The sequence below is a fragment of the Heptranchias perlo genome, chromosome 31 (assembly GCF_035084215.1).
Source record: "Heptranchias perlo isolate sHepPer1 chromosome 31, sHepPer1.hap1, whole genome shotgun sequence".
Lineage (NCBI taxonomy): Eukaryota > Metazoa > Chordata > Chondrichthyes > Hexanchiformes > Hexanchidae > Heptranchias > Heptranchias perlo.
Window position 1 is genome coordinate 20,405,838 of NC_090355.1, and position 14,981 is coordinate 20,420,818.

Sequence of the window (14,981 nt, forward strand, 5' to 3'; positions counted from 1 at the left end):
GTCTGCAGATCGCCGATCTCGTGTAAATGAGGCCTGAGGCCCAATATCAGGTGTGCCTTGGGCCAACCAGTTTTGGCGCAGGGATCGTTCGGCCGGCTGGCGAGGACCAATTTCTAGGCCACAGTGTCCTAAGGGTTAAAATAGGATATCCAGCAGAGCTAAAACTTTGCACGATTTGAAAAATCCACTTGAAAAAAACTCCCTCTTACTGTTGACGGTTGCTCAGTAGAATTAATCTCTTTAATTCAAGATGCTGCCAGTTCTTCTGGGTGTTAGGAGCATCAGGGCTGTGCACACTGCTGTAGACGTTTTCTAAACGAGCTTGCTGGGCCACTCATCAGGGGCTCAGTCCTCAATTGATTTTATGTAAATTCCTAAGCATATGTACAACGTACAGTAAATACTTTCGGTGCTTATGATGTGTTGGCATCTGCTGTGCTGAGGATTTAGATGCCCATTTTTCACATTCAGACCCCAGTTCACCTACGCTTAGTGCTGCATATGTGCTGGTTGATTGTTTTGGCTTTTTAATTTATTTATTGTGCTGATATAATTAGGAGTCTTTAAATGTCTACAGGACCTCCCTGACTAAATATTCTTAATAACTAAGTCATAGTTCTGGGGTATGTGCTGCAAGTTCCAACCTCTGCTCTTCAGTATGAGTTATTTATTTTTCTGACTATCCAGTGCTCCTCCATAATGGCCCCTTGACCGCTCCGACATCTGAACTCAGGCCCTTAGAGGTAAAGCATCATTTCCAACCACTGCATTACCTTGTCTCCCGAAACCTGCAAACCAGCTTCACATTACGCCTCTGGGGAGAATATTAATTAAAAATTAAATACTTACAATTGTGTGCTTGTTTGAACAAAAATTCTGTAAAAATTATAATCTGCCTTAAGTGGGGAATAATGTTTAGTAATAAATGTACACATGTTAAATATCACGAGTAATCTGATAATGGGCCACGGTGAAGGTGGGTCGGACTAATGAAATGAGGCAGTTTGTTGTTATTTCGATGCCTGACCTGAGCCTGAGCTTCGGAGGTAATGGTATTATCTCGCCCTTTGATAGCTATATTACTTTAATTAGGCCTGATGGGCTGTGATGGAGAATGCAAATCTAGGTCATTGCATATGTAAATGTGCAGCTGTGGTCTTGCTGAATGCCAGAATACATCAGACAGTGTGTCTCAGCGTCACCAAGCATTAATTCCAACATGGCAGGCAGACATGACTGCAAAATCGAAACACTAAACACGCCCCTAAGTGTCTCCGGTTAGTGCCAGAAAGAGTGATCAGAATGGTAAATATTCTCCAGATCTAGTTATTCGGAATTATACTTAAATGAGAAATAAATAAGTGAATAGTTTTTCATCTCCTATAGTAAGCTGGCCTTTATTTGAGACTGTTTCTTATTCATAACCTAGTATTTGTTTCGGACTGATTTCAATCTTTATGACGGCAACTTATATACTGCACTACTACACTCTATCTTAGGCTAATCTTGGAGGTATTTAAGTGACGTCCTAGATATTTGAGCTTCTACTAGCTATTGTAATCTAAGAAAGCGAGTTGACGCTTAAAAAACTGGAATATTACTCTAAAAAGCAAGATCGAGTCTTGCTATCGTAGCATACGAACAATGGCCCCAAATTTCCTTGGGGCTTGAAGCTTAATGGGGGGGGGGGTTAAGTCGAGCGCAAGAGGCCCAATGGGGCCTAAGGGCTCAGAAACACTAGCTCTCCACCCAGAAGAGCAGACGGCAAGAATTTCTATTGGGGTCTGGGGCAGGTGGAACTTCCCTCAGCCCTAAACATGGCTTCTGACGTCGCAGGGGACGAGGCTAGCGGGTGTGTGGGCTTTCCCCTGCTGGAATTACATTGACACCCGCCCTCATTCTGCCCAGTGATCTGGACACCAGGACGAAGCTAGTGTTGAGGTCATTTTACGGGAGGAAGTGGGGTCCCATGGGGGTCTGCAGTCTGGGGTCCTGGCCTGGAGACCCTAGAACTGAGTCGTTGCATTTTTTAACATTGCCCCTCTTACAAAGGGGCCTGATGATTGGAAATGATCAAACCTTTAGCAGCCAGCCCATGTGCTGCAGCCTATGCCCTCTGTGGGCACCCAAGATGGAACCATAATTGTGCGGGCACCCATCAAAGATATTTAAGTAACATAACCCAACCCTGAAGCATGGGTCAGGACGGAAGGTTAGTGACACCCGCTGTGCCGCACTTACACCGGTGCAACTGATCTGAGGACATTTGGTGCCTGGATGCAGGGAGCGTGCAATGTGCAATGTATGTCCTCCCCTCCCACCAGGATCAATCGTGCATTCTTTATACCTGGTGTAAGACTAACTATTACTGACAAGCAATGATTGTTGTGGTGTATCTTTGACTTGATGACTAATTTAATTGAATATTAATCAGTCAGTTAGCAGCTTTCAGTTTATTCAGCAAAAGTTGCAATCTACAAAAAATTTAAAGAGGACAACAATACATTGTAAGCCCTGCCACACTGTAGCTTTGATGTGGAGATGCCGGTGATGGACTGGGGTGGACAAATGTAAGGAATCTTACAACAGCAGGTTATAGTCCAACAATTTTATTTTAAAATCACAAGCTTTCGGAGATTATCTCTTTCGTCAGGTGAGTGAGTGAATGAGAGGTTCTCAAATCGCATATCTGCGATTTGAGAACCTCTCATTCACTCACTCACCTGACGAAGGAGATAATCTCCGAAAGCTTGTGATTTTAAAATAAAATTGTTGGACTATCACCTGGTGTTGTAAGATTCCTTACACTGTAGCTTATTAGAGTAAGACGGTAAAACAGGAAAAAAGATGACTGAGAATGCATTGCAAGGCTGTAACACAATCTCAGGATGTGCAAGGTGTCCTGATCGATTCACATTTTCGTATAATGCAGCAAAGTATTAATGAACTCAGAGCAAAATCTGAACTCAAAATCAATCTGACTTTGGGCAATTCTGAACTTTGCTAATTCAGATTCAGAACAGTTTTATGCAATCAGATGTTAATTGTGTCGCTGTTTCACGAGTTGTGCGCTTAATATATTGTGAGTTAATTTTGCATTTAAAAGAAATAGGAATAACCCTGAAAGGAAATCTTCAAACGTATTTATCACTCGAACACTCTACTCCAATAAATAAACACACCCAAACGGTTAATACTGTCAGTGTTCCAGGTAGTAATGTTTTGACTTTTTGTTGCTTGAGTCTGAATTTGAACTATTTCCTTCATGGTTCAAGAGCAAACCAGTGAGAGTTGAACATGTTCAATGGGATTTGATTATGAAAGTGGCCCTGTAACATCCATGAAATATAATGATATCAAAGGACCGATGCTCTCTCTTCAAACTGCTCTACCTCTGCGGATGTGCTTCATGGTGACTTTCATTATCAAGAGCATAAATCAAGAGAAAAATTCTTGAAAAATATTCAACCTGTGGGCTGGCCAATAACTTGTCACTTAGTAATATGTTTGAGTCACTTGTATTCGTGCTGCTCTGAACTGAGAAGAAATAGAGATATAAACTGTTACATTATACGGCAGCTATGTGGGATACAAAACCAATGCAAAGTTATTGTAATGGTCAGCCTGTGATTAATAAATGTCAATCTTCTGGAAATTATCATCAGTAGCAATCCAACGATATTTCATTTAGGTAGTGGCAGGCGATTCTGGTTGTTGGGCCCAGCCTATTTTATAGTACACAAGAGGTTTCAAAATCACAGGAGTCTGCTTTTAAGGTGATAGAATGGTTATTTAATTTATTACTTGAACCACATTATAGCCAGAAGAGGAGACCACTGAGGTTTGAAATTCTCATGTGTACTGTAAAATATATTAGCCTGACAGCAGTTGTCATGTTTATTGTGAGAATTGTATTTAAGATTAACACAATCCACTCCAATAACTATCATTGTTTATGAAATGCATCAAAAGTTACTTTTATTTGAGGTTTCTAACTGAGAAAACTTTCATGGCAACATAATTCCCTCTCATACCAGCACCTACCAAAGGCTATAATGTTTTTAAGCACCAAGTCATCTGTGAGGTCCCATTGACTTCCACAAGTATACAGTCTCGAGTGGTTGGTAATCAATCTTATCGCACTGTGAATACATCTATATAGAAAGTGCTATTTTACAAATGAGGTTAACAATTACATAATTCATTTAAGAATTTCTACTTCACCAATTATGCTAGTTTCAATCTGAAAGGCCTTGACTATTTTAAATACTGGCCCGGGATTTCCTAGAAAGTTTCGGCGTAACGATAGCGTAAGGGCAGAGCTACAGCGTTTGTTACCCAGGAATTTTGCGCATAACTGATTAATGCCAGTTTTGCTCCGAAACATTGCTACACACAATTTTCCTTGATCCTTTGTGTCTCTCCCGAGTTACGTCCACCAAAACCCCCATTTGGCCCATGAGTATAGCTCCCCTCCCTCCCCCAATGCAGAAGACCTGAGAACACGAGTTTCCTGCATTTACGCCCAAAGATTTAGGTGCAACAGGACCTGAAGTCACTATTTCTGGTGTTTTAAAACAAATTTTTAAAGTTTTTAAAAATTCTCCTCACTGAGACCTACACTGTATTTTCTATATCTTTGAATGCTATTTTATGGCATAAGAGTCTGTTGTATTAAAAAAGGAAAAGCTTCCACAATTTTTCTTAAATATGCTGTGCTTAATGTGCATAAATGACGATTTGATGGCTTCAAACTTTAATTTTCATGACATCAATAAAATAAAGAAGGAAGATGGCATACATTCTGTGCTTCCCTCAGGTCCGATTGTTTACGCTGATTTCCGCTTCTTTTACGACAGTTTTTACATTCCCGCATATGCTAAGATTCCCAGGAAATCTTGGCAAGATCGACGTAAAATGGGTGGAAATTTCAGCGTAAGTATGATCCAGGAAATTCCAGCCCAGTTCTTTTAAGCCATCTTCTTAAACCTAATATGGTTAACAGTTGTGAAGAATTTCAACTCTAGTTTTCAAGCACATACAAGCAAGGGTGTGTCCCTTTTAAAACCGGCATGACTTTGTTTGGGAAGTTGTGTGATTTCTTGTTCTAAATAGTGTTTGTCCATTCCCTGCACTGACCACGTGGTGATAACATTATTGGTTTTAGTTTGTAATGGACCTTGTCCTACTCATGGCTGTGAGGTAGATTCTGACTGTTCTGAGTGCAAAACTCCACAATGGTACCTGATGAATACCAATGAAGCAACTTTAGCTCTCGGAAGGTGAGGGGTTATTTTTAATTCCGTATGCTAACACACGGATCAGCGTCCATGGGATTTTGTTTATCTGTCTCTCTGTTAAAAATAAATAAATGAGACATCATTTGACATTTGCCTCTGTGTAAAATTATCCATCACATCAATCTTCACTTAGAATCTGCATTCTGAAACAAGTTAGGATTTCCTGTGGGAGAGTGTGTGTCAGTTCCATAGTCAACTGTTTAGACCCAAATGGTGAGGGGCAGTTTACGATCTTCATGCTTCCAGCCTTGCCCATTGAACTATATGAGAAATTTGGGTGTACACATCCATGATCAGAAAATCATGTGCCCGACTTTCCCAGTGAGCTAAGCTCCTGCTTTTTGCTGATACTTGGATTCTCTTAAGCCTCTGTGCCAATAATTGTTTTTTAAATTACCCAGTACCATTACAATGCATTTCCCATGGGGAATTACCCTATCTGGAAGGAGAGGCCCATCAAAGGGATTCCAGGCAAATGGGACTGCACGAGAGGGAATCTGTGCCTACCTAACAGCACCTATATACCCATATCTGCAGACAGGTGAACATACCTAATGTTGGCAGATGATTAGTGCATGTGGAGGCTCCAACTCTGAAGGCAGACCTTATGATACAGATCTTAGTGAAGGACCCACTAACTGTTATGATGGATGGTTTTTCAAAAGCACCCCCAATCAGAGCTTGTCGTGCTTTATGTAGAACTGCATGAAATAAAGCATGCCAAGATGATCATAAGCCAGAAAATCCCATTTGGCTAAACCCGCCATGGTCTCACCAACCAAGTGTCAATGACCAAGCGTGATTGCAAGTATCTGACAACGTCAGTGACAATGATTTTCGTAGGGTCCAGATCAGCAGAAAGCCCAGATTCAGAACTGCGCCATCCGCTGTACTAATAGGCATCACAGGGCTGGCACGGCCAGTGGTTGTACCGACCAGCTGCAGCATCAAGCCTGCTTGCCACCTCCTTCCAGATATGCTGCAATGTGGACTTATAGGGATAGTGCCCTGGAGTGCCATAAAAGGATAATCTTTGTAACCAGCTTATGCAGCAACACCTCCACTTCAGCAGCCATCGAACAGGGGGTCAGATGCCGGGCTACCCTGTCATTTGTCTGGAGACGTGCCAGCACATAGGCTTTCCTTTCCCTTCATTTTGCCTGTCATTTCTTAATCTCCTGTCCCTTCAGCTTTGGTAAAAGCTGCTGATGGATTGAGATGCCTCTTGACACTTTCCAAAGGCTTTCAGAATTTTCATCACACTAGTATGACACTTCCCTTTAATTGTTCTTTAAATTTTAAACTTGACTTGCACACAATTTTCTACTCTCACCGCCAGTGTGCTCCCTACACTGGCCCAAATCTGCACTTGGATCTGACAATAATTTGATGAGCCAAGCATTATGTAACAGCAACCATGAGCAGGACCTCTCAAGTGATTTTATCCACAGATTTGCCCAGTAGCACTGTCAGTCGCCGTTCTCTTACCACCCACCCCAGCTAATATGAACAAACTCAGTACACACAAGGCCATCAAACCTGGGATCCTCCTTGTATGTATGACTCAGTTCCACAACGAGCAGTGCATTCCCTAACTGAGCCATTGGGGGAGCATTTAATGATTTTGATGGTTAAAAAGTTATATTTGTGGACCTTAAACCAGACTAATTATGAAATGGTGCCCAAACCGCACTCTGAATATAAATGTGAATTCGAGAATGTTTATTCATCGAGGTCTATACTTAAGTACTCACTTTGTTGATGAAATGAATGGTGCTGAGCACTTTCTTCTCTTGAACAGAGACATATGCCAACATTCACCTATCACAGCAGACTGGCAGATTTCCGGATAGAGAAGAAAATTGGCCGGGGACAGTTCAGTGAAGTGTATCGAGCGACTTATCTTCATAATGGAAAAGCAGTCGCACTAAAAAAAGTTCAGGTAAGAGAATTTGCCATAAAACACCTCAGCAATTCATTAATAATACCTGATTACACTGTTATAAAACATTCAGTGTTCTCATACAGAGTAAAGCAGCAGCCAAGGACTATCCAATATAGAAGACGGAAGTCTTCTATATATAACAATATTGTTCATTATAAATGGGTTTACAACTACATTGCACAAATCACACTGAGGAAACCGATCTCCATTTCAGAAGTTTGAAAAAAATGAGAAGTATAAAACCCACTAAGAGATTCCTCTCTTTCTCCCCGGATGTGCCTGTTACGCACAAATACAGTCAACAGACCACTTTGCTTATATAGAAGCTGACACTTTTATTGCTTTTTCTTAACTTTACACTGAGATTGTGCTCACTGCGGAACTTCCGCCATTGACCCCAGCAAAGTTCACGGGGAGGGGGAAAGAGTTTGACAGTTGGTGAGCGCATCTGTGGTGCCCCCCCGCCTGCCCGCCAAACATACTGGAAATGCCAGCAGAACCAGCCAGCCAGGAGAAGGAGGGAGTGCTAGGCCCCGTCGCCACAGAAATTTGATGAGTGTAGCCAAACTTATGGCTGTAGATTTTCAGGGCCAACATTGAGAAAGAACAAATGGGGCAGTTGGCTACTTCCAGGCATTACAGGGTATTACAAAAATGCAGTTTAGAAGTTTCCACACAGGCCAATGAAAATTAATAAAACTATGACTTGCTCTTGGAAAGGGGGCATGGGAAGTGAACCCTCCTTAAACCTTAGACCAGTCTGACATTACATTACAAATATCCCACCAGCCAGTAATCACTAGTCAACAGAACCAGGAAGATTCATTTGAAATGTTTGTTCACTTCATATACAGACACTCTATTGCACACTGTCAGCATCAGCATTCCAGTGGGTTCTGAACTTAATACCTCCCCAATACTTCAAAATAGGGACAAGTGTATACTTAGAAACACATGCTGCGGTGGGCACCGTGACCTTTGTATAATGCCACAAGTCTTGCACTTTATGTCACGATAAAAACATTATTTTACGTTGTGCATAACAAAGTGTAATCACATCGAGAGCTGATATTGCTACATAGGACTCACCCCTCCGCAGTTAGTGTTTTATTAGAGTGGAGAAGTGATAGAATCATGGATTACAATGGCTGCACTGCTGATGTTGGATGCTAACTGTTTTCATTAAAATTACATTTCTGCCTTTTTTTATTGTCTTTTTAAGATATTTGAAATGATGGATGCTAAAGCAAGGCAGGACTGCATCAATGAGATTGACCTTTTAAAGGTAATGTGCTGAGATTCTTGAATCATAAGCAGATATCCTGCTAGAATTTTAACCTTTAGCTTGCTGAAAACATGAAAATCCATTTGAATGCATGGGAGTAATTTGTGTTAGTGAATTCTACCAAGTACTGGACGTCCAGATAACAGTTACTTAGTCTGTTGGAGTAAGAATCTAGAGTCAGTGAAAACTCAATTATAAATAAGTTCCCTTTTCTGAAGCACATTAGTGAACCAGTGGGTTCTTTGTACAATCTGGCAGCTTTCATGGTCATTTTTACTGGTGCCAATGACCACATTTATTGAATTCAATTTCAAACTTATCCTGGAGGGATTTGAACTCACAACCTCTGGGTTGATAGTCCAGTCTCATAATGTACAGTATGTAGTAGAGCTCCATCCAATTTTCCAATCTGATATGCCTGATTTATGTTTGCAAATTCAGTGAACCTGATGAGGAAAACCTGGGCTAAATACTCACTTTTCCAATTATCCTCCACCCCTGCATTATTCGATATTTGTTTTTTTTATAACTATACTTTCATAAGAAGTTAAGTTGTCTAGTTTCATAACTTTTCTCTAATGTTTGTAAATCTGTTTTGAGTGGTAGAAATCCATAGGGCACAGCTAAACACAGATCAATAATCCAGTAGCTCTTTTCACTAACATTGCCCCACCTTTAACTTACTGCCATCTGTTTGCTAAAATTTAGTGAGGAGAGGAAAATCTAGCCTCAAATGACCAAAAGCTAGACTGTGTTATTTGGTGTTAATGGACCTAAAGAACTTAACAAAACAACTCCGTGCATCTTTTCCCTGAGCTCAAAGCCTGGATGCACAAGCTGCAAACTTCCTTCAACTTTTAACAGGAATGCAGCAGTGAAACTCCGCTGATAGGAAACTCGCTGCGGGGCAGATGGGGTGCCAGTCTGTTCCCCAAAGTGGTACACTTCATTTAGCAGGCTGGCTGAGAACTGCTGAAATTCCTTTCACATATGTTGGCAGCTTTAAGTGTCCCACCACCATCTGGGACTCCAACGTGTTGATGGAAGCCGCCTGGGCCAAGCTGCTTAACTGTTACACCAGTCGATTATCATATGATGGTTATTAGAAAATATCCAAGATCTCTCTATCAACTGCACTGTCTCAGCTTGGCCTAGTTGGTAGACTGTTGCCTATGCGTCAGAATGTTGTGAGGTCAAATCCCACTTCACATAATCTGGGCTGACACTGAAGGAGTGCTACGTTGTGCTGGGGGCTCATTTTCACTTTTGGCGTGGGCGAAAAACTGATGGGAGCAGATCGTCTGCTCACTATACACCCTACCCATGGTAAGGAAAGTCGGACGTGGTGTGTATAACGAGTGGCCAATCCACCACTGCCAGTTTCCCGCGCCCCCTGCCCACACTGAATGTGACTCCCTCTTTCAGATGGACATTAAACTGAGGTGGAGGTCCTTTCTCTCTCCAGGTGAATGTAAAAGATCCCATGGCAGTATTTGAAGTCATCCTGATCAATGTTTATCCCTCCACCAAATACACAATAACTGGTCATTTATCTATTTGCTGTTTGTTAGACCATGCTGCCTGCTGATCGGCTGCTGCATTTGTCCACGTTACAGTGGGTACGTTTCAAATCTAATTAATTGGCTGTGAAGTGCCTTCACACATCCTGAGACCATGAAAGGTGCTCTATAAATGCAGGTTCTTTCTTTTACTCACATAAAATTCTGATGCCCCTGCTCCTGACGCCTGCTGTAAAATTGTGCACCCCAGCCCCTGGCTTTCCATCCATTAAAATCAACAGCGTAAATCATGTGCTGGGAGTCCATCATTTTGTGATACGCACTCCCAGCACATGCCAGGGACAAGCACATTGGGGTTTTTAACCCTTTAGTGAGCACCTGATCAGAACCATGGGATCAGCAGGAGGCTCCAAGGAGAAGTGACCATGTGTCACTTTCATACAGCTCCTAGCACCCAGTTATTGAGCCACGTTGGAAGCAGGTCATCTTTAGTCTCACAGCTATGGAATGCTGTGTGGTATTGAGGAAGAGCTAAGGAAAGGAGCACAGGAAACAACAGCTAGGAAAGGTTGTGTTTGGGTTTTCAGCACCTGCTGTGGCAGTCTTGCTGTGAGTTTTACATTGATCCTGTTTACACTTATAGTCCCGTAGAGATGGCATTAATTTCAGATCAGGGTGATCTCAGGGTTTATAGTTAAGGTGGCCCCGGTTCAGTTTAGTTCATGTGCGAGGATGTATTAAATTATTTGCCCGATTCGTGTGTTGAATTTTTTTGCTCAGCAGAAAACAGCAGAAGATTTCCATTAGGGTTTTTTTTTAACCAGTCTGATATAAATCTCTGCTTCTCAAAGCCCATACCAACAGTGAGTGCAATGGGTTATGTGTTTATAACCTGGACTGTGGTCACAGTAAGTAACTGCACTGTGCTAGCTCCTTTGATGGGTCAGTGAAGTTGTCCTCTGAGTTGCTGAGCCATATAGACTTAAAGGCCTCAGGCTCAATCCCTGGTCTGTGCTGAGCTTCCCAAATTCAGGGCAGTGGTAGAGGTGCTGCAATTAGCACCATGGGTTAGGGAGAGGAAAGTCGGACAATGTTCCCACTCCTGAGTGATATCCAACGTTGCCAGCTGCAAGCGAGCATGTGTGGACTCCTGGTGAGGAATGGGACATGCCCAACTGTGATGCCCCTACAATCAAATAGCCTCCCAGTATTCTGTCAAGGCACACACATGAGGTACTAAAGGACATCCAGGGTCCACTGGGCAAGATGTTGACACTTTAGGAGATGAAGGGAGGGGAGGACGGGAGAGATAAAGATCTCCACAATGCTCATACTTAATAATTTGCGACTTCAGCTGCAAATTCAAACAAATGTTCCTGCTGTAGGTTGGATGAACCCATTATTTATGTAACCGTTACAACAGACAGTCCTTGTGTTGTGTGCATTAGTTTACACAACAGATACTTTGATCGGTCTGATTAAATTAAAAGCTGTTATCACATTCAATGTTCTATGTGATCTAGTACACAGTGCATTAGTGTCGTGCCAGGAACTGCACCTCCCTCCCCTGTGATATGGAACTGAACCAGCCGAGACCTGGAGCCAAATATTCAAATGGCTGCTTGAAATAAATACGATTTTGGGCCCAAATGGTGGAGTGCCCACCTAGGGGCAGATATTTCTCTTCAATACCAGGGCGTAAGAAGTTGTTGAGGGTGGAACGGGCACAAAATGGTCCTAAGAACATAAGAAATAGGAGCAGGAGTAGGCCATACAACCCCTCGAGCCTGCTCCACCATTCAATAAGATCATGGCTGATCTTCGACCTCAACTCCACTTTCCCGCCCGATCCCCATATCCCTTGATTCCCTTAGAGCCCAAAAATCTATCGCTGTCAGCCTTGAATATACTCAAAGACTAAGCATCCACAACCCTCTGGGGTAGAGAATTCCAAAGATTCACCACCCTCTGAGTGAAGAAATTCCTCCTCATCTCAGTCCTAAATCACCCACACCTTATCCTGAGACTATGCCCCCTATTTCTAGACTTTCCAGCCAGGGGAAACAGCCTCTCCGCATCTACCCTATCAAGCCTTCTAAGAATTTTATAAGTTTCAATGAGATCACCTCTCATTCTTCTAAACTCCAGAGAATATAGGCCCATTCTACTCAATCTCTCCTCAAAGGACAACCCTCTCATCCCAGGAATCAATCGAGTGAACCTTCGTTGCACCTCCTCTAAAGCAAGTATATCTTTCCTTGGGTAAGGAGACCAAAACTGTGCACAGTACTCCAGGTGTGGTCTTATCAGAGCACTATATAATTGCAGCAAGATCTCCTTACTCTTATACTCCAACCCCCTTGCAATAAAGGCTAACATACCATTTGCCTCCCTAATTGCTTGCTGTACCTGCATGTTGACTTTCTGTGGTTCGTGTACAAGGACAACAAATCCCTCTGACTACCATCATTTCTTAGTCTCTTACATTTTAAAAAATATTCTGATTTTCTGTTCTTCCTACCAAAGTGGATAATTTCACATTTATCCACGCTATACTCCATCTGCCACCTTCTCACCTACTCACTTAACCTGTCTATATCCCTTTGGAGCCTCTTTGCATCCTCCTCAAGCTTACTTTCTCACCTAGCTTTGTATCGTCAGCAAACTTGGATACATTACACCTGGTCTCCTCATCTAAGTCATTAATATAGATTGTAAACAGCTGAGGCCCAAACACTGATCCTTGCAGCACTCCTCTAGTTACAACCTGCCAACCTGAAAATGACCCGTTTATTCCTACTCTCTGTTTTCTGTTCGTTGACCAATCCTCAATCCATGCTAATATATTACCCCCAATCCCATGAGCCCTAATCTTGTGTAATAATCTCTGTGCGGCACCTTATCGAATGCCTTTTGAAAATCCAAATATACTACATCCACTGGTTCCCTCTTATCTGCCCTGCTAGTTATGCCCTCAAAAAACTCTAATAGATTTGCCAAACACAATTTCCCTTTCATAAAACCATGTTGACTCCGCCTAACCATATTTTGATTTTCTAAGTGCCCTGTTACCATGTCCTTAATAATAGATTCTAGCATTTTCCTTACTACTGATGTCAGGCTAACTAGCCTATAGTTCTCTGTTTTCTCTCTCCTTTTTTGAATAGCGGGGTTACATTGGCTACCTTCCAATCCACAGAAACCGTTCTAGAATCTCGGGAATTTTGGAAGATCATGATTTAAATGGATGGGAAATTGTGAGCAGGCCATTGTTTGTGGGGGGTTGAGCACATAAGATAGCTTGAGGAACATTAAACTATATTTTGCAGTTATAATAATCCACAGAAATTTTTTTTAAAAATTGGTACAAATTTTCGACTTTAGTGGTTTAGTTGCTGGATGAAATCTGGAATACCTATATTGGATGATTGAATTGGCCTTAGGCCCAGGACACCATTATGTACCTATAGGAATGATAATGGATTACTGCCCATGTCGACATTTTTATGTAATTTCGAAGGATGTAATCACCACTTCTTCCAATTTTTCAGAATAATAGCTCACAACACAGTCATGTAGACTTTTTAAAATTCAAGCATCATCCAGAGTAAGTAAGGAAAAAAACATCTTTGTGAGACTGTGAGCCAGCTACGGGAGGGAGAGGACAGAAGGTGGCAGCTATGATTTTACTTCAGCTGTGTGGGATTCAAGACTGCAATATGCATGCCTGTTAATAGATCTGATGCTCCTTTTATGTTGCAGAACCACTTCAAGTAGAAGTGGGCCAGTATGATACTGTCAATGCTGTCAGTGTCAACATGGTCAACATTTCTTGCTCACCCAACATCAGCAAAAACAAATTATCTGGTCATTTATTAATTTTCTGCTTTTGCACCTTGTGCACAAATTCACTGCTGCATTTGCCCAAATAACCGGAGTGACTGCATTTCAATCGTTCGTAAAGTGCCTTTGGATATCCTGGGGACAATTCTTTCTTTCTTATTAAATTCTTTCAACCATCGGTAGGAGATTATATGACAAGTTTCACAGCCAGCAGTACACTGATGTATAAGTGATCAGTGGTTTGTTTGCCAGGGCGAACTCCTTCATCCGTTTCCCCATGGAAAGCAGTTAGTAGCACAAGAGAGCACTGCACTTTTTCCATGTCACACGCTTCCCTTTAGGGAAGTGCAGGGCATCTATGATGGCCACATGTGCCCATACTCCCAAACCCATAGTTTTCATGAGCAGGAAGAGGTTCCACTCCATTAATGTGCAGCTGGTCTGTGACCAGAGAATTAAAATCCAAAACCCAAGAATGTTGAAAATGGACAAGAGAGACTGCTGTATATTGGAGCCCAAAGTGTATATAGCCCCTGTTAGAGAAACGGTGCCTGGGCTTAGGACCTCCATCTCTGGGGGCTTCGTTACAGTCGGCCCTGGTGTGACCACTCCTCAGTAGTCTGCAATTCAGTTGAGTGGTGAACTAAATATGACTAGTGAATTCATCCATATTCACATTCAGACTTGACACATGCAAGGTACTTGACATGCACTCAAACGACTAAACGAACTGCTCATGATCAGATATGAGATTCTGTTTTCAGGCAGGATCTATAAAGTCCAAAATCTGGGCTCAGCAGCTAAAGGAGGACTTCACTGACCCTCTGGCCAGCAGATTTCTGCTTCACCACTGCCACTTTAATTTATTTCTCCTCACTCGCGTGCTGTGACTCACCCAGTGCTCCCTCCTGCAACTAACTGATAGGGAGTCAATGGACAGTAGTTGCAAAAATCTGTCTCGGGTCAGTATTTGTTACCACCTGTTATGTGTAGCCTTTTCTTGTTAGCAGCTACAAAATGTACATATGGAAGAGCGGAGTGCCCATCAATGCCCAGGCTATATGCCACCTTGTTTGGGTCTATGAATA

The 14,981-nt window shown here is 42.2% G+C and overlaps 1 protein-coding gene across 7 annotated transcripts in view; it reads left to right on the top strand.

Moving 5' to 3' along the window:
• LOC137300552 (serine/threonine-protein kinase Nek6-like) overlaps positions 1 to 14,981 on the top strand; it is a 175,376-nt gene that overhangs the window by 77,502 nt on the left and 82,893 nt on the right. For all 7 annotated transcript variants that reach the window (XM_067969694.1, XM_067969692.1, XM_067969695.1 and 4 more), the window contains 2 exons: positions 7,102 to 7,242; positions 8,468 to 8,530. In XM_067969694.1, the coding sequence (XP_067825795.1) occupies positions 7,102 to 7,242; positions 8,468 to 8,530 (204 nt within the window). The remainder of the gene's footprint in view (positions 1 to 7,101; positions 7,243 to 8,467; positions 8,531 to 14,981) is intronic.